At 46.5% G+C, this 25,512-nt stretch overlaps 1 protein-coding gene across 1 annotated transcript in view; it reads right to left on the reverse strand.

Annotated features, from left to right (window-relative positions):
* Positions 1-257: 257 nt before the first annotated feature.
* The window catches only part of NCKAP1L (NCK associated protein 1 like), a 41,883-nt gene continuing 16,628 nt past the window's right edge, over positions 258-25,512 (reverse strand). The window contains exons 13-31 of the mRNA XM_047741672.1: positions 25,132-25,264; positions 24,661-24,742; positions 24,421-24,479; positions 23,787-23,932; positions 22,551-22,683; positions 22,147-22,266; positions 19,463-19,608; positions 19,005-19,136; positions 17,670-17,888; positions 15,463-15,593; positions 12,231-12,328; positions 12,016-12,109; positions 11,769-11,851; positions 11,389-11,469; positions 8,738-8,831; positions 7,744-7,860; positions 7,254-7,363; positions 5,165-5,254; positions 258-1,672 (exon numbers count right to left, since the gene is read on the reverse strand). Of these exons, the coding sequence (XP_047597628.1) occupies positions 1,541-1,672; positions 5,165-5,254; positions 7,254-7,363; positions 7,744-7,860; positions 8,738-8,831; positions 11,389-11,469; positions 11,769-11,851; positions 12,016-12,109; positions 12,231-12,328; positions 15,463-15,593; positions 17,670-17,888; positions 19,005-19,136; positions 19,463-19,608; positions 22,147-22,266; positions 22,551-22,683; positions 23,787-23,932; positions 24,421-24,479; positions 24,661-24,742; positions 25,132-25,264 (2,200 nt within the window). The 3' untranslated portion in view covers positions 258-1,540. The remainder of the gene's footprint in view (positions 1,673-5,164; positions 5,255-7,253; positions 7,364-7,743; positions 7,861-8,737; positions 8,832-11,388; positions 11,470-11,768; positions 11,852-12,015; positions 12,110-12,230; positions 12,329-15,462; positions 15,594-17,669; positions 17,889-19,004; positions 19,137-19,462; positions 19,609-22,146; positions 22,267-22,550; positions 22,684-23,786; positions 23,933-24,420; positions 24,480-24,660; positions 24,743-25,131; positions 25,265-25,512) is intronic.

Below are 25,512 nucleotides of genomic sequence, written 5' to 3' on the forward strand. Positions count from 1 at the left end.
CCTTCCCCTGCTCATCAACTTTGCCCTCGGTCTCAAAAGGCCTGACCCTGAATCACTCCTTTAGAACATAATGGCCTTTCCATAGCAAGGAAGGCCAACCAGCTGATGTCATGAAGCTGGATGCTCTGTTGTTTCTATCCTAAAGAGCAGACAATCGTTGCTAAGAAAAGCTTTGTGTATCGATTATGAGTCCCAAGTTTAAAAAGTATTGACTGAGCCTGGGTCTTGAGAAATAAAGATCAAACATGAATACAAAGTCCCAAAACAGCTATCAAATGGCTTTAATGAACCCTAGATGGTTTTGCTGAAAACAAACAATTGCTTCCTTTTTTATCATGCAAATATGGACATGACCCTAATTAATCAGCTAGTTAATTATATTTGCGCACTTCAACAACTCTCAACCTGTGACACAGGATCTGTTGCTCCAGTCCTCCCTGGCCATGAGTGCACCAAAATGATGGATGGGGCCACTGTTTCCTGCCATGGAGTTAACTAAATCAGCTTTAGTGCTATCTTGAATGCCCCAGGCATTGTGACACTTGAAATTCTAATTAGTGCAGAAAAGGGCCAAGTTGAAACAGCTTGTACTCCCTCAAGTATACCCACTTTCAGGGCCCTATAATCTAATGAGGTCTATAAAGTTTAAGATCTAGAAGAGAAATCCCTGCCTGGAGCAACAGCTGTACCCAGGATGACAAGGGGATTTGGGTTAAATTAGTGGCTCCAGATAGGAGGGAGAGTACCCCCAAATGATCTGGGAGGAAGACCCACATGACTCTGATCCAATTAGTTGTCATGTGACCTCGTATCAGCTAGACTGACCCTCTGCTCTGCGTTGTAGTGATGGCAAAGAAAAAGCAGACGGGGTTCCAGCGAAACAGATGGAAGAACTTACTGGTTCCCCACAAGGTGTGGGAGAGCAGGTGAGGGGGGGTGGGGCCAGTGATAACCTCTCACTGCCCATGGAGGCAGTAGAGCTGGGGGCAGAGGACAAGACCCACGACTCCTAAGAGCCCCACAAAGGAAAAAGGGAGTTCCTTTGCTGCTGCTTTGCAGTAGGAGCAAGCTGAATGTTTGCCGAACACATTTGGAAAAGGAAGAGAGGAGATAATCGTCCTAATGAATGTGCAGGAGACAATAGCAGCTCCAGTGGGAGGATTATAAGCTCATTATGGTTTAATATGATGATTGATCATCTCTGCCCGCCAGCATTAGCCTAGAATCGTGATGAAGGTCGAGAGACCCATGCCAGTCAGAGCTCAAGTGCTAGTCACCACAAGAGAAAACATACTTGCATGTCACTCGTGCTTTTCATGGTAAAAATTCACACACGTGGTCCCCAATTCCCTCACTTTTCCAATAAACTGTCCTTCACCCCCACCCCCAGCCCCACTCCCAGCCAGCCTGACCCATTTCTCTATGATTTCTCAGCCCTGGACTATTCCTCCATATGTCTATTCATCAGCTCTGACTCCTGAGCCCATCCCTTGAGAAAACAGATGTAGCTTCATGAGTCTAGGTAGGTCCAAAGGGTCCTTCAGTGGGTACTGGCTGCCACTCGGTTCAGATGGAAGGCCCGGGATACTTCCCTGTAGGCATTTCGAAGTAGGACATAAGGGAAACAGGACTCCAACATGTCCAGGGTCAGGAAGGAGGACTCCTCCACTACCTGGAAAAGAACAGGTCAAGAGATGAGAACCACAGCTAGCATATAACTCTGTGATACCCTGTTCCTTCACTCAGTTCCCTGGGCCCTTGGAGGACCTTAAAGTTATGAGTGAACAACGTTCTAAATCATACACCCCCTTCTTCCCACACTTGGTTTAGCTTTAGGAAAGCAATGTGGCCTCTTCAGCTTCATTATAATGGCCCCTGGGCCCCTTATCAGGGTTATATGAAGGACTCAGGAGCAGAAGGAAGGAAAGAATCACTTCTCTGCTGGCAGAAAGACTCCCATTCTCTCCCATTCTGGATGCCAAACCAAATGTGGCAGGCAGCAAGTAAGGTTGGATTAAAGTGCTAATAACAAAGCTTTGCAGAGAAGGAAACAATCACCATGGCAGGCCAAGAAAGAAGGGCCTGGAATCCACATGGGTCCTCTTGTGCTGGGTCTCAGTATCCTCCCTCCCTCAGTACGGTGCTTTGGGAGCAGTAAGGATGCTGCATAAAGGAGCAGGCATGATTAATTAGTTTAATTAGAAGCCTGTGTGCTGTGGTAATCCCAGCAGCCCCCACAGCCAAGCAGAAAGATAGCTAGAGATGCCTGGATAAGACTGAGAGTAGCAGTGGAGGGCAGGGGTTGGGGGACATATTAGCAAAGAGCCCCACAACCTAGCATTGTGCTAGAGGGTCCCATCCCTGAGGAAGGAACAGGGTGTGCTTCCCTCAGTGCCCTCCTCATCCACGCAGTTGTGGGACTAAAAAACACACACTGGAGAGAAATGTCCCATATCCTCTGGCAATTCACACAGATGGGCCCTCCCCAAAATGTCTGGTGTTTCAAATCCTGAAAATTCACTCAAAGAAAATTTACCTTATGGACTCTAACATGCTTGTCTCTCTTTCAAGTTTTAAAATGTCGGAGATTCTGCTATTCTCAAATACAGGCACACACGATACACACATCAGCCTCAGAGGAACAGGCACTGCAGACTGAAGGAAAAGTCTGCCAGGATGGGTAGCTCAGAACTTAGGCTGGTTAACAGAAGGAATTTCTGGCCAGGCAAGACTTTCAAACCTTAAGCCAGGAGAGAAATAAGGTCTGTTTTCTGGGATATGACCCTCAGGTACAAGGAAATGAGTGATGGCTTCAAGAAGAATCCACAGGCCCAAGACTTCCTAGTGTTTGCTCCATTAAGCACGGAAAATCACAAGGCTCCTAACTGGAGGAAATTCACAGCAGTGGAAACAGCCCTACAGCAAAAGCTGAGCAACTTAGGTTCTTGGCCCAAATCTGCCCACAGATTTTGGGGGAGACCTTGAATGTCGTCTTTCCTTCCCTCTCCTCAGTTCCTTCACCTATCAGTTGTAAGGACTGGACTAACAGCCAGGATCTGATCTCATCCTGACATCTAGGATTCCACAATTCTCAGAGAATCATCTCCTCTCCGGATGTAACCATGCCAGGAAGCAGCCGGCCGCCCTGGGGCATGGGCACTGCCCAGGCTTCACAGCCAAGACAGAAAGACCCCAGGGAGAAAAGGGCCTGGCCAGGAGCTGGTACTACATGAGTCGCCTCTTAACTCAGAATACAGTTCCTTCCCCTGTTTTTCTGTAAGAAAATATTTGCATTTAAATTGCTTTGCAGCAGCTAGTCTCCAGGTCTCTCCCTCTCACAAAAAATGCCTGGTCCTAGCTCTGTCCCAGCTACTCTGCAGCCTCACCATGATGCCACCAGGGGCAGATACCCTCCCACATGTGAGGGGGGAGGAGAGCGACAAAGGAGGAGGAGGCAGGCCTGAGCGGCAACACAGAATCACCACCTCCAACCTTACAGAGGTGAAAACTGCCCAAGGAAAGGAAGGAGCACAACTAAATCATCCAGAAACTAAAACGAGCAGCAGAGAGAAGGGACTAACATTCACTGAGCATCTATTACGTCCTAGGCACTTTCACATATATTTTCTTATGAATCCTAACCACTTCATCACAAGGATTATTGCCCACTTTTATGGATAAAAAACCAGAGTCTCAGGAAGGTTAATTAGCTTGCCCAAGACCATGCTGCTCCAAAGATTGTGCCCTATCTAGCATACTCCTGGCATTTGGCCTCATCTGTCTCCACTGTGTTCTCTCCCCTTACCGCACACCCCCACCCAGCCCTCACGTCCATTCTCCTCTTGTTTCCATTATAATCCTTAGTCAGTCCAATCACGGCCTTTCTCCAGCTGTGTCTAGCTGAGACACAGCTCCTACTCGATGCCTGCGCACTTACAGGAGACCCAGAGGGAGGCCCAGGCTTGCCTGTGCCTAACATCTGTGGGCCTGGCAGAGAGTGCAAATGGGAAGCCTACGTAGCATGGGACTAAATAAATCAGACAAACTAGTTTGTTCTTTTTCTTCACAATCTCCCTTTATAATTTCATGAAAGGCCAGGTTTGAATTCAGAATTCTTAGGACTCCTCAGAGTTCTCCGAGAACAAGATGGAGTGGACCAGCCCGGTTTGTGGGGCGTTTATGGACATATTCGGAATTCCCATCTGCACCTCTGAACTCCAGCCATAGGTCCCTTGGCACTAGGGGTACAGGCACCAGCAGCACTGCCTGCCTCAGCAGGATGGACTCGGGGAAGAAGCTCGGCACCAATTCTGTGTAAGCCCTGCAGATAGGCTGCAGCCACTTAGCGGAGAATTCCGAGGTCCTAGAAATCTTTAGTGTGGACTTCCGGGTGGAGCACCGGCTTCAGATGGGCATAGCCTGTCCCCGCAGGCCGGAGGAGGGCCTCTGAAACACAAGGGCGGGAGTCCCTCCTCACTGTATCTCAGTGCCGCACGAACCTGGAGACTCAGACTTCTAGAGCGAAAAAGTGAGTAAGCGTGTTGAAGAGGAAAACAGGGTCATGAGGAAAAGATTTTTTTAAGTTAACTGAGTCAGAGTTCCCAGAACTTTCTGCCAAAGTAGCAAAAAGCCCACAGCTTGGGAGGAAAGAGATAGCAGGAGCTGCCTGATTCACGGCCCACCTGGCTCTCTGTCTTGCAGCTCTTCACTGAAAATTCCTTCCCTCTTCTGAGCCCCCATCTCCCCTCCCCCAGTTCAGCTCTGTGTTATTCAGCACCATCTCTCCACAGTACTTTTTAAGGACAAGATATGCTGCGGTAGGGAGTGGTCAAGTAAAATCAAACACGAAGTGGACCAGCAGTCACCAATGAGGGACACAGCTGCCCCAGCAGGTCAGACTTGAGAAAAAAGGGCCCAGTCAGCCAGGGGCCAGGAAGGCCCTATACTGCAGAGAAAGTCATCGAAGACTCTACCTTGGGAGTATAGGACAAGTCTGGAATGTTAACCAGAATGTGAGGCCTAAACCCAGAGAGTCAGGTAGATTTCAGTTCTGACTTCATGATTTTGAGTGATGACAATGGCAGAGACCCAGAAACCCTCAAAAGGGGTCCCCCTCTGGCCTTTGCTCTCTCTGTTCCCAGACCAACTTAAACCAGATACATACCAAGCGCATGAGCAGAGAAATGGATTCCCGATTTCGGGTTTTAAGCTTGTCAGTCTCCTGGCCCAGCTGCAAGAGGCTGACAGAGGCCACCTGTAGGGGAAGAATTTGTAAGAAAGCAGATTTTTATGGAGGTCAGAGTAGGACAGCCTCTGGCTACAGGAAGTTAAGAAAAGATCAAGGAGGGGAGTTAAGAAGTGCGGGGATGTTCCTGGAAACTCCCAGTGGAAAAGGAGCAAACCCCTCAGCTTGAGAGCCACACATTGCCTGTAAACCAGGCAGGGCAGACAGCAGCAGGTTGCCACGGCTGCTGGGGGAGAGATCGGCTGCTGGGGGAGAGATCGAAAGGGCTGAGCACAGAACCTAGAGCAAAGGCAGGAGCTTAATCTCTTTTCCTAGGCAGCCTTCAGATAGCAGTGTCATCAAGCTGTTTACAGCTGACTCCCCACAGGACTAGAGACAGGGCTGAGCCTCTGATTCAAAAGCAGAGCTCTTCGAATTCTCCTCCTGTCAACTCCCAAGTGGCTGTCCCCCTCCCATTCACCTCCAGGCCCCCAACAGATCAAATAGGGAGGAAGAGACATGATTAACTGTACCCCAGGCTCAGGTTACTCTCATTTTGCAAACAAACAGGGCAAATGGGAAAAGGGAGAGGCGGGTCCCTTCTCAACCCATCTTAGAGATCTGCTGTGAATATTCTTCATATCTAAGAGGCTCAGAACCCATTCAGATTGGCTGGCTGGCCCCATTTAAATGGAGACCCTCTAACTCAGCTTCCAGCATAATGGTATGATTCCGGAGAGAATATGATCTAGTGTGTTTGCTCCTAAAAGGAGACAAAGGAGGCCCTAGTTCTTAAGTCAGTCCCATGCCTTGCAAAGGAGTAAGCTCCCCATTCTGAGAATGCTCAAGCTGGCAGTGGGTAATGGACCATGTATCAAAAGTGTATGGATGGAATTCCTCCATGGAGGACTAGGATGGAAAACTCCAGGGCCTCTTTCAACAATGGAAAGAGATTACTTATTCTGTGTTTTTCCAGAGGCAAAACTAAGATCAATGGTGATAGCTACAGGGAGTCAAACTTTGGCTAAAAATGTTTTTTAAAACAATTTTTTTCTCGAATAAATTGGACTGTGACCTACTGTAGAATCAGCTGCCTGTTTAAAAGCTCCAGTCCTAGAAATGGAGACCAGGGGTTCTCAAAGTAAGATCCCAGGATGAACAGTATCAGCATCCCCTGGGAACTTGGAAATCAAATTTTCCAGCCCCACCTCAAATCTACTGAATCAGAAATTCAGCAGTGATTCTGATTTATGCTCCAATTTGAGAATGTGGAAAAAGTTTGACTTTTCTGTCAAGATTAGAGTTGGAAAGGGCCTTAAAGGCTTTAAAACTCAGCGTCTCCAACTTGATCGTGCAGCTGATCTCTGGGAGACTTTATTAAAAACAGAGGCCTGGGGCACCTGGGTGGCTCAGTCGGTTAAGCCTCTGACTCTTCATCTTGGCTCAGGATCATGAGCTCGGGTCACGAATTTATTAATAAAAGTAAACAATTATCTATTTTTATTTAAAAATCAATTAATTTTTAGAAAAACAGAGGCCTGGACACCTTACCCTGGGATATTCTAATTCAGTACATCTGGCATAAGGATCAGGAATCTCTATTTCAACAAGCTCCCTGGGATAGTCTAAGGCACCCCAACGTAGTGAATCATAGATTCAGTTTAACCTCCCTATTTAATAAATGGGCAAAATGAGATCCCAAAAGTTTGGTTCTTCAGAGGTCACATGCATCTTAGCAGCAGATCCGGAACTAGAACTCAGATTCGCTGGCTCAGTCCAATGCTCTTTCCAAGTAGTCCGGCAAAGGCTGAAACACCAGCTCTCAGGGAATTTAGAAGAAACTCCGGCCTTTCACTGAGTGGCCACTCACTCACTGAATGAATTAGGTGGGAGGTTAGACTCCAAGACCCACTCAACAAGGGCTCTCTATGGACTGAAGTCACACCAGTTCCCGCTGGACTTTGCAATCTTCCATTTCATCCCCAAAGACTTTAGAACCTCCCATGCCTTATAGCCTAGGGCCACTCACCACCAGAAACTCCTTGAGGTGAGTTTCAATGTTCTTGTTGTAGAGTGTGAAGAGGGCAGCAGACACCTGGATGATGGCTTTGGTCAAGCAGTGAATATTGTTGTTGTAACCTAGGTTATGATTGACAGGAGAGAGAAACAAAAGGGAATACAGTGAGCTGCCCCAGGCTGAGCCCAGCTGGTCGTCTCTCTATTTTCCAGGCTAGGCCACCCCTGTTTGACACCAAAAGCACTAGGAGGAGTGTGGGGAATGATATACCTAAGAAATATGAGGACATGGTTAGGATATTAGAAGGATATTCCTAAAAATTTCCACTGGAATTGAATTTTACGGATAGTTCATTCTCAAGTATTTCTTGAAACAGAACTTTTTATACCCGAGTCAGAAGCCTAGATTCTCCAGGTAAATGTCTCCATCTCATCTCCCTACCCCAGGAGACTGACCTAAATAGTACTGGTCACTCAAACTACTCAGAGTCGTCCTTACTTACCATCTGTCTCAATACTGTAGAAGGAAGAGGGGTCAGTGGCCAGGAGTGGGAGGGAAACTGCAAGAAAGATCAAGAGCAGGCAGGCCACCTTATATTCTTCCTCAGGGGATGAAGTATCTGGTAAGATGGAAAAAAGAAAAGAGAGAAGTAAGGTCAGCAAACAGGAGTTATCTTCTACAGAGACCCTACTTACAGAACTGTGGGAGTCACATAAGGAAACATCTATGAAACACTTTCAAAAGCACTCCAGGCAAGTCATTGCTGAAGGGGACAGGATTAACCCACCACTTACCATGAGGGGCCCAATCCTAGAGGCCTCCTCTGGTGACTGGAGCAGAGCTCTTAGAGAAGGGCTCTGCGGACAAGCAGTCAGAGTTCACTGTCAGCTGCCGGATGGGGTGGAGGGAAAGGCAGAAAAGAGAGGAAAGAGGCTCACAAAACCAAGACAGAAGGGCTAGTCCAGCAGTTTAGAAAGGGCTTAATGCCAGCCCCTTGGTTTCATCCCATTCTGAGTGCGTGTAAGAAATGTGAAATGTCAGAGACAATGGGAGACCAGGGGAAGAAGTGAGTAGGGTCAGGGTGATTCTGTGGGAAGGGAGGGTACCAGATCACTCTGGGGAACCTAGATGTATACCACACAGCTCAGCCTGAAATCTTATGTGACTGCGGATGGCTTTCTCATGGTTTCATTTGCATTAACCTGATTTCCCCTACTAGATTATAAGTTCCTCTGAGGCCTTGTCGAGCATCAAAGAGACCTTCATTTAAAATTTTTTAGCCAACTGACAGGTCCATTGGTTGGAACCTGGCTAGGGGTCTAAATTGCCTCTCTAAGTATTTTCTGGGGGTTAGGGACTACATTTTCAGTCTTTCTTTAGCTCCCAGTTTATGTGCTCAGAATTCACAATCCTAAATAAAGGCTTCTTTGACATTGACATTTGCCCACCTAGAAATACAGCCCAAGCCCTCCCTTGCCCAGTTCCCCCAATTTTACCGGCTTTCAGATTGGCAATAGCAGCCACCAGGGCTGGGTCAATGTCACAGCCCACTCCTGCAGCAGAAGCCAGCTCAAAGACACTCAGGGTCACCTAGTAGAGAAGAAAACAACATTCTACACAGGATTCCCAGGAGAGAAGTGTTTCACAGAAGCTAGAGGGAGCTGGGGATTCCTGGATCACAGATCCTAGACTTCTGGTGTGCTATCATTTTATCTAGGTATTCCTTTCATGGCTTTCCATAACCTACAGCAGAAAGGCACAAATGCTTTTGTTCAGCATTGAGATACCCCATAGTACCCATTGACTTGCCATTTTTCCCTCAGATGCTTCCTACAATCCACCTGGCCCGGGTCACCGATGCACTGTCTTCAAACTACACCTTACTTCCTGACTTCCAGACTTTGGTTCATGTGCGTCCCTCTTCCACAGTGTCCCTTCCTGTCCTCTACTTATAGCTAGGTGACACCCGTCCTTTGAGGCTTAACTCAAATCTCATAGGGTCTGTGAAGCCCTCCTCGAACACCTCAGCCCAAACCCATCTCTCCCTCCTTTAGTGGCACCACTGGCTTAGCGTGGCTCACACAGTGGCCTGGTGTGAGCAGTTAGTTTTTCAGACAGGAGCAGAGACCTATGGCTCGTCTCACCACCTAGAAAACAATCCTTTAAAACCTCATGGCCGGGGCGCCTGGGTGGCTCAGTGGATTAAAGCCTCTGCCTTCACTTCAGCTCAGGTCATGATCCCAGGGTCCTGGGATTGAGTGCACTGGGCTCTCTGCTCAGCAGGGAGCCTGCTTCCCTCTCTCTCTCTGTCTGCCTCTCTGCCTACTTGTGATCTGTATTTGTCAAATAAATAAATAAAATCTTTAAAAAAACAAAAACAAAAACAAAAAAATCTCATGGCCTCCGAGGGGAGAAAAAGGCCTTGGAGTGAGAAGCTCTGGGTTCAAATCCCAGGAGGACCACTTTATAAATGTGTGAACTTAGCTAAAAATTACTTCACCTCTTTGAGCCTCAATTTTCTCATCTGTAAAACTGGGATGATAATCCCTCACAGAGTTGTTATAGAGATTAAACTAGACCACTTGTATAAAACATCTACCCTACACACTCAAAGTCACTAATAGACCAATAAACCTTATTCCTTTCCTCCATCTACACATAAAAGGCAAAGCTTTGCCACATTCCACACTGCCCTTTATTTTAAATTCCCTTTAGCTAAATGACCGTGCTCATGGTAACCGTGGCTGGGGAGATCAGGGATCTGATCCACAACCTGTGTGATGTTCTGAGAAAGAAAGGGATGACTGAAGGGGGTATTGTTTTCTCTTTCCCTGATCTTCACATTCCTCTCAGGCATAACAGAATCTCTGATGGACAGGCCACCATCCCCCCCTTCTCTGCTCCAACCTGCTTATTTTCACAAGCAGGCAGAGCCTAAAACTTAGTGCTGCCCAGGAGATATGGGTAGACAAGCTCTTGACAGTCTAGATCATTCGTTCCCAGCATCGGCAGCCGCCAGAAAGCCAGGTTCACCATGTCAGAAGGGGCAGCCATTCAAACCCACACAGCTCCCATGACTGCTTCACCCTTAACATCGGGCAGAGAGAGGGGGAGATTTCACAGATTTTTTGATCTCAAGGTAAAGAAGTTTTTCCTCAATACCTAATTTTTTTAAAAGATTTTATTTCTTTATTTGACAGAGAGATTGAGAGAGAGCGCAAGCAGGCAGAGCAGAAGGCAGAGGGAGAGGGAAAAGCAGGCCCTCTGCTGAGCAGGGAGCCCAATGTGGGGCTCAATCCCAGGACCCTGGGATCATGACCTGAGCCAAAGGCAGCCACTTAACCAACTGAGCCACCCAGGCACCCCTCTCAATATCTAATTTTAATTCTTTCTGCTAACCAGTTCCCTCTTAATCATAGGCCTCTCTCTGTTAAAGGAATCAGTTGTAAGAGAAGTGACCTGTTCTATGCCTTTGAACACTCTTGTTCCCAGCCTTTGGCTATATATCCTACCTAAAAGACTTGTTTGTTTGAGGTGATTCAAAAGACAGAAAGATACAGCAGATGTGTGGGAGGCACAGAAAAATGGTTGTTTACTCAGTGTGCCTGAAGAAGCCCTTCCTTCTTACATCTCTGTAGTAAAGGGGGCCTGAGCCAGGTGACCCTGATATAGAGGAACCAAAAGGTTTTAGAGCAAAGAGAAAGGAAGGGCCAGGAAAAAAGGCAACTCTGAGGGCAGGCAGGGTGGGTGGGGATGGAAGCAATACATCTTTTTACAAAGAAGTACCTAAGCTCCTCACTGAAGAGGGGGTTAGTATCTAATTTGCACACTTTAGGGGGAAACCTACAGATACTATCCTAGATCTTAGCTTTTTCCAGCAATGTTTCCCCACCTCCCACAGGTCAGCCAGGCTTCCACATCTCACCAACCCCTCATGTGTCCCCAGCTCTGGCCTCTCTCTCCAAGAATATTGTCTGACTAGTGCTCCTCACTCCACAAAATCTCTCCCAGTGCTTTCGTATTCAAATGCTGCCTCGTCTCCCTATAGTATCCCTCAGAGCCACCCCATGCCCTTACAAAAGCCCTGGATACATCCTTTTCAACAACAAAATCTCCTAAGTGGATCCTACCTCGCACTGTCCCGTACCTTGATGTCTGTGTCTGGAGTGACAAACTCCTTCAGGCATTCAATGGGACCCATAAGAAATGGGCAGTGGGAGGAGAACACCTGGAAGAGAGAGAAGATAAAGAGTCCCCAGGACAGGGCCCATACCTTCAGAGATAGATGGAAACAAACAAAAAAAGGGCCGAGACTTAGGTGAGGACCCCGCCAGCCTCCCACACTGTCCCTCTTAGCCTCCCGCTAGGTTTCTGCACTCGTCTATCCCAGGAGATCTTCTAGGACCTCTACCAAATTAAGTTCCTCCTTTCTCCTCAATGCTCACCATACATTTCCACGACTTGTCATACCAACCCCTCCCTCAGAGGCGTCTGTGATTCTGGGGTGGCCCCTTCTCCCCAGCTCACCTCCTGAAGTCCCTCTTGGGCCATGGCCCTAAAAGTAAGGATAACTCCAATGATGGTCATGCGCTTCAGCACGTTATCAGCCCCTGAGGAGAATGGAGAGCATTGGAAACGTAGAACTTAGAACTTAGAACTTAGAACTGATAGCTTTGCTTCTGCGGACCCAGCCCAGCCCCCAGATCTCCTCCCCAGACCCCTGTCATCTGCAATGCCATTCCACAGTTCCTTCTCCCATCAGGGAGGTGCTCACCTGTCAGCTGGGGCAGCAGAGAAGCCATCAAATCAGCCTTGCTGAAGTTGGATCTGATCTGAACAAGTACATCCATGTTTTCCACCACCAGCTTCTGCAGCCAGGACATAGAGACATTAAGCAGGAAAAGATGAAACCGTGATATCTCTTCTCACCCACCCCCCACCTCCATCTCCTACTCCTATCCCTTGCCCCAGGCCTGGCTTCCACAGTACCTTCAGTTCCACGATCTGAGAGGTCACATGCCACATCAGGTTTTCACTCAGGAACTTCATGCCATAGGGGCCCAGGAGTTCAGCCAAGGCCCGCATCTCTGCAAGAGAGTTACAGAGGTCCGGGAGGGGGGCTTCAGGGGGCACTGGGATGTTGACAACACAGGTAGAGAGTACTCTGAACATTGACAATGACTTTCATCCAGGAAAGAAAGTGGGAAGTTGGGGAGCAAAAGTGGCCTGAAGTCCTGCGAAATTATTCTGGTGACAGGTCTGGTCTGCCTGTGAGACGAATCAGCTTCTCCCCTCTGGTACTCACACAAAGATTTACCACAAGTGATATTTACTTTACATTCTTCCAGGAATCTACACTTTTCCAAGTCCCTTCCTGTGGTACCTGGGTTGCTCTTGCTGGGCTAGCTGTACTAACTTTATAAGTTGTAAGACCTTAAACAAGTCACTGACCCTATCTGAGCCTCAGTTTACTTCTCTGTAAAATGAAAAAGTTAGTATTTGCCCTGAATATTTCACAGAGTTGATATGAGAGTAAATAAGATACCATTATAAAAACCTTAGAAACTTATAGATAGGGCGTGTGGGTGGCTCAGTGGGTTAAGCTGCTGCCGTTGGCTCAGGTCATGATCTCAGGGTCCTGGGACAGATTCCCACATTGGGCTCTCTGCTCAGCGGGGAGCCTGCTTCCTCGTCTCTCTCTGCCTGCCTCTCTGCCTACTTGTGATCTCTCTCTCTGTCAAATAAATAAATAAAATCTTAAAAAAAAAAGAAACATAGATATTTATGATTAAAGGATTGTCATTATGATAATTATTGACAGCCCTCTGAAGTATATGGCACATCATTCTGGTTTAACAGACATGGGAGAGTTAATTAAGTGCTTGTCCAAGGTCACTTACCCAGGTTAAGGGCTGGTACCTGAAACCTACCGTGATGTCCTACTGCCCCTTACTGTAGATACCACAACTGGTTCCTTATCTAAAGTCTGGGGTCTTCGATATTCCCCACCTCTGCTTCCCTCACTGTCCAAATTTTCCTCTCCTTGAGCTACCTTTTCTTTTTTGTAATCAACACACATCTCCAGAATCCCAGTTGTTTTTTCCTCTGAATCCCTCCTCCTCTAGTCTGCCCAGATGTGTTATCTGTCCCTACCCACCCTGTCTCTGGCCGTTTGTGAATTAAATGAAACCTGCCTGGGGAAATCCCTTGTTAGAAACACTAGAGGGGCGCCTGGGTGGCTCAATGGGTTAAGCCTCTGCCTTCGGGCTCAGGTCATGATCTCAGGGTCCTGGGATGGAGCCCCGCATTGGGCTTCTGCTCAGCAGAGAGCCTACTTACCCTTCTCTCTCTGTCTCTCTGCCTACCTATGATCTCTCTCTCTCTCTCTGTCAAATAAATAAAATCTTTAAAAAAAAAAAGAAAAAAAAAGAAAGAAAGAAAGAAACACTAGAGACAAATCCAAATAGGAAGGAGCTCGTGGATGATCTTTGGCCGTGGGCCATCCCAGGAGAGAAAACCATAAGAGACCAAAAGTAACCTCAAGAGACCAGTAGCAGAAAAGTGAGTTTAATATAGTTAATGAGAGGTCAGAGGGGGAAGACATCAAGGCTCACCCTCTAGTCCTTGAAGTCAGGCCCAGTTGATCTTGGTCTCTACCAAGAACAGAGGAAGTGGAACTGGTGAGAGCCCTATCTGGATGAAATACTACCCATAGGCCTCTCCTATTTACAGTAGGAAGAACTGAGTTGAGAACTAGAAAAAACACTTCCCACCTGGTCAACTTGCTAATGTTAAAATGGCTGACAGAGAGGAAGAGGAGCAGAACTGCCTGCTCTAGAGAGAAGACACACGGATCCCCCAGCTCAGATCCACCAGTGTTCCTTACTCTAGTCTTCTCAACTCCAGGCTTGCAACCCTGGGGCATCCTTCTCTTTCCATCTATCTATTTTTACAGTAGCATTGCCCCATCACCATGGTAACTCAGGGAAATTGGGGTGGGGGTGGTAGAAGGGGGAACCAGCTTTACCTCCTGCTGCTCATCAGTTGTCAGCAAGACCTAAAGCTGATTTTAGATGCTGCCTACAGTTTGTGGGTGGAGTTGATGAGAGGGGACATCTGAAAGCTCCAACGGGCAAAGAGTAGGGTCTGCTTACTAATGGAGTCCGACTGAGGGTAAGAGGGTGACCGAGTTGGACAACAGAGCTGTGTACTCTTCCATAACACCTCCCCCCGACCAAGGAAGGGAAGAATGGAGAAGGCAGGGTCATGGAAACATCCCCCACATGCCCCAGACACCATGCAGGATCCATGACTTATATGGAGGTGAGAGGAAGGTGGAAGCAGTACAACAGTTCATCAATCAGTTGGTAAAACAAATCCATTGAAAGGGATTTTAAAGAGGGCTGCCAGCCCTCTTTAAAAAAGAGAACTCATTCACTCCACAATCCTTTCCCACTGGCCTTGAGACACCAAAGCACTTCTACACGTTGGGAGGCAGCACTACATATAACTAAGCACCCAGGTTCCAGAACTTGACTGCCTTGAGTTGAAATCCCAGTTCTACCATTTATGAATGGGTGACTTTAAGCAAACTCCTTCAGCTCTCTGGGTCTCCGTGTCCTCGTCTGTAAAATGACGGTAATGAGAGTACCTATCTCAAAGCCATTGTGAGGATTAAAGGAACTAACACATGTGAACCATTCAGAACTTAGCCCACAATGAACATCATCTATTATTTTATCATCATTGTTACACATTAGCAATCTAAGCTCTGGCTAAGTAAGGCCCTAAAATTTATCCCTAAGATAGAAGATGCCATGACCTCAGACCTCTATTTAATAATTCCAAATATCAGAATGTCCGCCTTAATTCATCCTTTACACCTCATTATATGCCCCACTCTTTATTCTGTGTAGAAATGGAAAATATTCACCACCCTTCTAAAAATAAACCCTTTCAGTGACTTGAGTGCCCTTGTCTAGCTCCTACACCTCCCCTCATTTTCCCTCTCCACATGCCACCCGCAGGCCACTCCTCAATTCTGGGTCTCACTTAGAATTCCCTTTATTGTCCCTAACATGTAATCTCACAGAGATGCCAAGGAGCATACAGAATGAGCCTCTGGGAAGGTAGGAGAATTTAGATGAGTTCTGTAGGCTGAGGTCCTGTACTGAGGGGAAAGGCTCAGCTCCTTGACAAGGAGACCAGGCCCTGGACTCACCAGAGATGTCAGAGAACTCCTCTGCGCTGAAGTTCTGCTCCCCCTCTCTGGGAAGGCTGATGAAGGCCTGCATGGCTGGGGAGAGGATGATGGTCCCACTGCTCGCCTGTCGAAGCAGACTTTCTAGGTACCTACAGGATTGGCCAAGAAAACACACAAGATTAGCATTCAATCCTTTCTCCATCGCTCCCTACCACTGTCACTGGGCTCAGGAAGAGAAACTCTGCCAAAGGCTGGGGTGGGGAGAAGAGACTCAAAGAAGACAGTAAAACACTCTAATTATCACCCCAAGCTATTGGCTCAAAAACAACTAGCAGTAATGTAATTCCGCTTCTCCTCCAATCTACAGGGTATTTCACTGGGCTGTCAAATGTAACAGTGGGCACTCCCTCCCTCAGCCCCTGCTCTTTTTCCAACTGTTCTCGCCCCTCACCCTTGGCCCTTTCTCTGTCAGGTAAGACAAGCCCAAACTGACCAAAAAAAAAAAAAAAAAAATCCTACTAATTGGGGTCCTTTGAAACATACTTAGCCTCAACCTCCCCAGTGAGAACATTGGACAGAGAACCTAGGATTCTGGAAGCAGATACTAAGTCAGACCTCCTGCACAGACAGAAGCCTCGTGAACACTGGGCATCTGGTCTCCAGATATTTCCCCCTGATCTCCAGGCAAGCTGAAACGCCCTTCAGACCCCAGGGGTTCGGGGTCATGATCCCAGGGTACTGGGCTCGAGCCCCACATCGGCCTCCCTGCTTCTCCCTCTCCCACTCCCCCTGCTTGCGCTCCCTCTCTGACTGTGTCTCTCTCTGTCAAATAAATAAATAAAATCTTTAAAATTAAAAAAAAAAAAAATGGAAAGGCCTCCAGCCACTGTCAGCAAAGGAGGGCATGGCCAACCAGGGCCACTCACCCAGCCACTAGCTCTGGGCCCAGGTCCTACAGAAGTCACAAGCTAACCAGGGGTGGGCCAAACCCAGCCATCAAAGGTGAGCTTATTTTTTCTTTTAATTTGAATTTGTTGTCGAAATTTTGAAACTGGGAGATTTTACATTACAAATAAGGTTTTAGTGGGGCAGTGATCAGGTGGAAGTAGGAGGTGGCCACCTGCCAGTCTTTCCCCAGCTCAGGGGGTTATCATCCGCTGGGCTCCTGCTGAGCTGATATTGGAATGAGAGCGCCACCCAGTGGCTTGGGAAGGTAGGACTCCAGCTCCTTTCCATCCTTAAAACCTCAAAGGAAATATTGCTAATTCCTACCTTCTCTCACTTTGGAGAGGAGGGCCCCTTCCTATTTTTTTTTTTAAGATTTTATTTATTCATTTGACAGACAGATATCACAAGTAGGCAGAAAGGCAGGCTGAGACAGAGGAGGAAGCAGGCTCCCTGCCGCGCAGAGAGCCCGATGTGGGGCTCGATCCCAGGACCCCGGGATCACGACCCGAACCGAAGGCAGAGGCTTTAACCCACTGAGCCACCCAGGTGCCCCGGCCCCTTCCTATTTTAAAAGCAATCTGTTAGACTTGACATGGTCATGTCAGAGGTGAGGCAATAGTATTCTGGAGATACGGTGTTAGATAGTCTTCAGGGAGAGAAGCTGAACAAAAAGAGAAATAAAAGAACTTCAGAAAGAGGAAGAGAGAGCATTTGAAATTAAAACAGTGAGAATCCAGAAAAGGAAGATTAGGAACTGGAGCTTAAGAGGAAAAAGGTCAGGGGCGCCTGGGTGGCTCCCGTCAGTTAAGCGTCCAGCTGTTGATTTCAGCTCAGGTCTTGATCTCAGGGTCATGATCTCAGGTCATGGGATCCAACACTGGATTGGACCACATGTTCAGCGGGGAGTCTGCTTGGGACTCTTCCCCTCTCCCTCTGCCCCTCCCCGCACTTGCACCAAAGTACTAGTGCACGTGCTCGCGCTCTCTCTCTCTCTCTCTCTCTGAAATAAATAAATAAATCTAAAAAAACGAGTGGGGGAGGACAAAGTTCAAATTTCTGCAGAGTAGATGAACGGATGTTACACGGAAGGTCCCCTGTGGACAGAAGGGGATCTGGGTTTGCCCTCCCGCTTATTGCTCTAGTCCTCAAGCAGAAAGAAGCCTATGTTTGGGGGCTGTGACCCTGGGAGCTAAAATGCCTGGACCAAGTTCTGACCATGTAATGAAAAAAGTGCTAACAAAGAGGTAAGGAGGTGGAAGAGGATAAGCAACACTGACCAGTTCGTGTAGAGAGTGGTGATCGTCTGTTCCCCACAAGAATCCAGTGGCTGTGTCTGCTGGAGGAGGGCATTGCGGATGACTCTGGAAACATCAACACCCACAAACTGGGCCAGTGTCTGTATGAAACTGATATATGCTTTGACTCCTGCCAGCAGCTCAGAAGGCCTTGCGATCTCCTGGGTCGTGGCGTTGTAGCCCGCCAGCCACACAATGGCTCTGGGTGACAAAAATCATAATCACAATCACAATATCAAACACGGTAACGGCACATTTCTGCTGCTTCCAGGCACGGTGCTGTGATTTAACTACAAATAGGATCTCCTTTAAATCTCATAGCAACCCAATAAGGTAGGCACTTTTATCATTCCTGCTCCACTCAAACCCTGCCCAGGTCCCCCCTCCCACTCAGAATAAAAGTCAAAGTACTTACGATGACACAGAAACACCTACACAGTGTGCCACTCTCCCAACCTCTTTAACCTCACATACGACCCATCTGCCCCTGGCTGCTTCTGCTCCAGGCCTACTGGCCTCCCCTGTGTCCCTGGAACATCCCAGGCAGGCTCCCACCTCAGAGCATTTGCACTGGCTAGTTCCTCTATCTAGAATGCTCTTTTCCCAGATAGTCACACACTTGGCTTCCTCAGTTCCTTCAGGAGTTTACTCAAATGTCACTTTCTCAAGCGGGCCTTCCCTGGCAGCTTGAGGGAATATACTACATATTTCAAAACAAAACATAGAAGACTAGGGGATTATTCAAAATAATTCTTCCACTCATTTCCCTAATTGCTAACTGTAGTGCTCAAATCCAGTATCAGAAATGTTCCTCCTACCTCAGGGAGGGTAGTGAAAAGGGAGGCACAGTGGAAGGAAGGGAATCTATTTTATCAAAATCTATATATGTCAGGAAATTTATACTCATTATGTATTACCTTTAATTTTATACCAATGCTCAATTACAAGGTAATTCTCATTATACGGTAAATATCATTATCCTTATTTACAAGGTTGGAAACTAAGGCTCAAACAAGTCAGAATCCTTTCTGCAGTGTCTTTCCCGAGGGCCAGGATGTCAACACAGTTCTGCTGACTGCAAAACCCCCTCTCACTCTACTAACCCAGTGGTGATCAGTTCTGGTTGTCCCCCAAAACCTCCTGTAGAAAGTCTCAGATGCTTTTTGTTAGTTGGATAAATATAGATAAATAAATAAAGATACTTGAGGCCTATGCCAGATCAGCCACATCAGAATGACCACCAAGATGAATCGAACAGAATCCAGCTTTCAGAATGATCCTACTAGGCCAGCATAGAAGACAAGGAAAGAATGGTACCTGTTGAGTCTGGCCTCCAGATGGCTGCTGAGATACTCAGAAGGGAAGATGGTATGTTCAAACACAGAGAAGCTGTGTACATGATTCATTGTCAGTGCCAATTCTGTCAAGTTTAAGTGTAGCTTGTCCATGCTGGGAAATTGAGAAAGTAAAATGAGCCTTGATTACGAAAGGCCCGTCAAAATGAGCCTTGATGAGCGCCAGGGTCTGGCACTACCTGCTTATATCTGGGAAGGATATGTGACCCTCAGACCCTTCCATCTTCTAGGACTCCTAGACCAGTACACACCGATACTGCCTTTAAAGGCAAAGGAGAAAATTCACATGTAAGTGCCTTCCCCTCTGTCTGTCGTTCCTCACCACCACCTCCACGTTCCCTTGCTGTACCTCCTTCCCTCTTCCTTGCTCTCCCTTCTTTGAGGAGAGCCACCTTGGCCCTCAAGGGTCCAGGTCCTCACTTGGTGACAATGCAGCGATTCTTCCGGTGACTCTCAGCTCCTGGCTTGTCCCTCTCAGGCTCTCCTTTCCTGGGGTTCTGTTTCTGCTTCATTGTTTTCTTATTCTTGGCCTTGCTGATGGTAGTAGCACAGTGCTTAGGTAGAAGCTGTAGGAACAGGCACAAGTGAGTAGAGAAATGAGATTCCTTCGTAGAACTGTCAAGAAGCCCATCTAACAGGCCCTCCACTAATCTCTCTTTTTTCATTTTTCTGCCTTTCTCTTTCTTTGCTTCCAGCATCTCTTCCTCCAAGGGGGGTCCATTTGAACTGCACACACTTCTTTCAGTTTTTCCTAAATATCCCTCATGGTTAGGGCTCAAAGGCTCAAAATGGCAGTGTCTTTTATGGATCAGATCATCAAGTCCCCACCCACATCCTGGAAGAGAGTCCTTCCTTATGGAAAAATTCAAGTAAAAGGATAGGATCTAAGAGCTCCACTCAACTGCACTTTCTCGGATCTTTCAACCTGAGGAGAGAGTTGTTTTGTTTGTATGGAATGACCATCTACATTTCCATATATTCCATCCCATGGAGTCAGCTACCCATTCTACCACAGTTCTCCAGAGACTCAAAGCTCACCACATGACCAGAACTCTTTTTCCATTTATTTATTTTTTTTTTTTTTTACAAGATAGCATATTTCTTGCTAGGCAGTTTTTTTTTTTTTAAGATTTTATTTATTTATTTGGCAGAGAGAGAGAGAGATCACAAGTAGGCAGAGAGGCAGGCAGAGAGAGAGGGGGAAACAGGCTCCCTGCTGAGCAGAGAGCCCGATGCGGGGCTCAGTCCCAGGACCCTGAGATCATAACCTGAGCCAAAGGCAGAGGCTTAACCTACTGAACCACCCAGACGCCCCTCTTGCTGGGTAGTTTAAACACCAATTCTGTATCCCTTCTCTTAACCAAGATACCCAGTCAGCTGCACAGAAAACGTAAGATAGAATTACATATTCCAGTATCTTTTTCAAGGTAATCATCTTAAACTCTCTCCATTTAACCCAATGCTGCTGAGCATGTGCAGAACATGTCTAGAAACTCCCCACTCAGGATTACTCACAGAACAGCATAAGAGCCATGAGAAAACTGGTTTTGTTACTTCACAGTCACACTAAAAGATGTGACACTAAAGATATGTCAACCCTGAAATGGTGCCAAAATATCTGCGGTCATTTCTGAACGTAGTAAAAGACATAACCCCATTAGTAATGGCAACATCACCAATTACTTATTGGAAATGATAACTATGGAGGGAGCAACACTCACTTGGTTGAAAAAGTTCTGGTGTGTGAGAAAATAATTACTCATATCATGTTTTCATCATCCTTGATGGAGCACTGAGCAAATCTCTTTAAGTGTGTCCCTTGCATGTAGTAGGTATTCAAATTGAGTGATGAATATACTCATAATCATACTTACTTGCCTATCTTCTTTGCATTCCTTATTTAAATTTCTTTCTTTTTTTTTTTTTAAAGATTTTATTTATTTATTTGACAGAGAGAGATCACAAGCAGGCAGAGAGGCAAGCAGAGAGACAGGAGGAAGCAGGCTCCCTGCTGAGCAGAGAGCCCGATGCGGGACTCGATCCCAGGACTCCGAGATCATGACCTGAGCCGAAGGCAGCGGCTCAACCCACTGAGCCACCCAGGCGCCCTTTAAATTTCTTTCTAATATGTATTTGTATTCCTTTTTCCCTTAAATCAGGACATTCCCCCAAGGGCACGGATTGTGTCACTTCCTTCTGGGGCCCATCCTAAAATCCAGCACAGAGCTTAGAGCCCAGTAAGTACCAAATAATATAGCAGCTAACATCTACTGAGAGCCGTGTACTAAATATTTAACATGCTCGACTTCATTTCATCTCTAGGATATCTCTATGAAGGTTCTATTTTTATGCACATTTTACATATGAGAAGATGGAAAGGTTATGTAAGTAATAATATTAACTGCCCATATGTATACACAACACGCATGCACACACACGCACACACACACACACATCCTGGCTCATCCTTCTCCCAAAGTTGCTACAAAGCCTGACTCAAACCCAGGAAGGGTGGGTAGTCTAGGAAACCTAGAAGACTCCAGGGCAATAGCAGAAGAAGCTCCTCGTTTTCAAATTTTCTGAAATTTAGATTGAGTTCATCATGACCAGGTGCTATGAGTCAGTCAAGGAAAGGGAGAGAGGGGAAAAGAAGCAGTTAAGGACCAGAAAGTAGTCCTGAGGATAAACACAGAGGAGGGGCCTGGAAATGTTCACAGGGCCCCAGATTAGGGTACAGATGGACAGAAAGGGGAGAGAAGATGTGATGTCAGGGGCCACTGTCCTAACTATGTGTACACAGGGCAGAGAGAGGAGGGGAATGAAGTCAGAACGTTAACTCATCTCCCAGAAGTCTTCAAATGAGAGCACAGATTTTGCTGGTGTATAGCTGTTCAAATAAGAGTATTTTTAGACACCTCTATCTAGTCCTGAGGGAGTAAAGGAGTAAAGACTGAAGGGTTACACCAAGAAAAGAAACCTGCCATAAACTCAAGTACACAAAAGCCCTAGCCCTACTTGGGAGACAGGGCTAGAGAACTTGGTGTTTGAGAAGAAGACAAGGGAAACAGAGGGAAACTGAAATAGAGACAGAACTCTGAGCCTACCTGCTCACTCAGGTTTCGTTGTTCAGCACAGATCTCCAGGACACAGTTGCTGGTCTGCTTGGCCAGCTCTTCCAGGAAGGAGTTGCAGTGATGAAGGCCGTGGTTCTTCAGGTGGGGGTACTTTGAGAAAGAGGAAGCAAGGAAGAAATTGTCATCACCAAAACAGCCACTTCTTCCTCATAATCTGCTCTCATCCCCTGGCCTGAGCTGCCACTCCTTCTACAGAAGAAGAAACTCAGACGCAGATAGGACACATTCTACATCAAGCTGAGATATTTAGGGACACATTTCACATACCTATGTACCCTTCTTATGACCAAAACCAGCATTTGGAATTATGTTTTTGGGAATAAGGATGAAATGTGATTAGAGGGATGGTAGAGCTTGGATTCCAGGGAACCCACCTCCTCTGGGCACATCTCGTGAGTGCAGTGGACAAAATGAGCGCAAATCAGGGGGAAAGCAATGGCATAACGCAACATGGTAGGCTCCTCCAGGGTCATGGCAAACATCTTCTCAAAGGTGCGGAGATGGAAGCTGCAGAGAAAGGGGAAGGAGACTTAGAACCAGGGGTTAGGTGCTGATCCCTTCCAGGTGGAAAGAATATTCATTCTTTCAGCAAATATTTACTGATCTTTACCCCTCCCTCTTTCATTTCCATACTCTTTGTTTTTTCTAAGTAAGGTCTATGCCCACCATGGGATTTGAACTCATGAACCGGAGAACAAGAGTCATATGCTCTACTGACTGAGCCAGCCAGGTGCCCTACATTTCCCTACTCTTAACATAGACATGAAACCAAGAAACCTAACAGTTTTAGACCTTTATTCTGGACCCCATGGCAGTTTGGAGCGGATCTTCGCTCCCCTATACAAAATTTGCTATTCTTCCCTCAGAACCTCTCTACCATTTGGGCCATTCTTCCTAATTTAGAAATCCTTCAGTAATAATAATCCACATCCCTCCCAAAAATTGCCCACTCAGGCTTCAGAAAACTTTCTCAGGTTAATTCCATGATACTAATCTTTCCTCAACCCTATATCCTCTCTACATCATGCACTCTTTATATACTTTCTTATGTTTGCAATTAATATGTTGATGTCCTTTTCACATGTGAGTGTTGTATCTCCCCACCTACACTGCAGAAAGCAGAGTCAACATATTGTGCTGCTTGTTTGATCTGCCAAAGGATACAGTTATGTACAACAGTGGACACTTGATAAATGCTGAATGATACCTAAGAAGACAAACTAAGTTTCATCCTCCAAAGGCCCTATTCTCCAGCTCTCTCAATTATTTTCAGCTCTCTCTACTAAAATTCCACATTTTCCATGTCTCTTTTAAATCACAATGTCCCAAGAATAAAAAGAAGCTGAAGAAGTTTCCAAAGATAATAATGTGGGAAAAGCCACACTAATGAATTATCCCAAGTAATTATCCTAAAGAAAGCCAAAACAAAAAGAAGCCATCCTCAAATTCCTATCACTTAGTAGAAGCTGGAATGAGAGAGTTGGAGCATCTGTCTGTAAGGAGACCCCAAAGATAAAAGGTTTTCCCATCTATAGGAAGGAACGCTATTCTCCACAGAGGCCAGGGAAGAGATCAGGTCAAATGATAAAGAGCTTGGAGGAAGGACATACCAGAAAGTAGACAAGTCAGAAGTTTCCACCAGTGTGTTCTCTACTGAGTCCAGCATTCGGGAGTGAAAAACAATGAGGTTCATCACCTTGGCTAAATCAGCGTTCTCGTGCAGGTGCAAGGGAGCCTTAGCCACACTGGTATATGCCTATGGTTGGTGTTAGGAAAAGAATGGAGAAGAACAACATCAATGAAAAGAACTGTCCACTTGGAACCACAGTTTGGCTAGGGTTTGTCCTGCCAATCAGCAGTTTTCTTTCTTTCTTTCTTTCTTTCTTTCTTTCTTTCTTTCTTTCTTTCTTTCTTTCTTTCTTTCTTTTTAGATTTTATTTATTTATTTGAAATGGAGGGAGAGAGAGTGAAGGAGAGCATAAACAGGGGTAGTGGCAGGCAGAGGCAGAGGGAAAAGCAGGCTCCCCACTGAGCCGAGAACCTGATGTAGGGCTTGATCTTGGGACCCTAGGATCATGACCAGAGCCAAACGCAGATGCTTAATCAACTGAACAAGGTGCCCTTCAACCAGCAGTTTTCAATGTTGAATCACTCTATACAGTAGAGATTAGGAAATAAAATAGAAGGGATTGTTGGGGAGGGAGAACTCTCAGAATGGAGAACCATTAACAAGAATAGACCTACCTGTAGACGGAACCAGTCCAGCCTCAAACCAGAGAATTCAAATTTCTCTCCACTCTCAACTGCAAGAAAAACAGAAGTTCAAAAGAAAATAAGAAAACAGCACCCTATATCCAACTCCACAGAATGGTAGGTCCTTTTCAAAGTCATCTTGTCCCTTTCCCTGGCTTGGGATCAATATTTCTAGAACAATAGATGTTTGCTCTTATATAGACCTCTCCTCCTCCACGACCCTCCAGTTACCTTGTTTGAGATTCAGGGAGGAGAGAGTACTGACGAATGAGGACATTATAATGGACTCCTCCTCAGGACACACAGACAGGTTCTAAAAGAGAAGTTGGAGTTGCCATCAAGCAGGTAGAGTTTCCACCAGGATAGAATCAAGGACCAGAATTCTCACTCCGTGCATGAAGATACAAGAGCTGCTAAGCACCACAGAGAAAGAGCTAAGCAAGAGGCTTCCCCGTCTTGCTAAACCCAATTTCTCTTTATTTTTCTCTCCTATTTCTATGTAGCTTCATGTAGGAGGGGAAAAAAAAGACTGCGGAGATTATTCGTGGTTTTTTTTTTTTTTCTCTTTTACCAAATGTAGAGAAGAAAATCGGGCTTTTTGACACACAATCTACAGAGCATGAGACTCAGCCAGGGTGGACCCCAAGGGGAAATGACTGGGCATCACCCTGACCTTTCCAAAGTAGAGGCAACTGAACTTACTTGAATGACATCGCTCAGCACAAGAGCATCAAATCTAGCCAGGTACTGAAGGTGGTATTGCTGTATCACTTTGATGTGTCTTCGGACCAGAGCCCTGATCTCCTCCAACAGGAAAAGCAGTTCTGCAATGCTCCTACGAAGTCAAAGGTGAGAACAGGGAGATTAAGAGACTAGAAATATCGGGCGCCTGGGTGGCTCAGCGGGTTGAGCCGCTGCCTTCTGCTCAGGTCATGATCTCAGGGTCCTGGGATCGAGTCCCGCATCGGGCTCTCTGCTCAGCAGGGAGCCTGCTTCCCTTCCTCTCTCTCTGCCTGCCTCTCTGCCTGCTTGTGATCTTGTCTGTCAAATAAATAAATAAAATCTTAAAAAAAAAAAAAGAGA

Source organism: Lutra lutra, chromosome 8 (genome assembly GCF_902655055.1).
Source record: "Lutra lutra chromosome 8, mLutLut1.2, whole genome shotgun sequence".
NCBI classification, from domain to species: domain Eukaryota; kingdom Metazoa; phylum Chordata; class Mammalia; order Carnivora; family Mustelidae; genus Lutra; species Lutra lutra.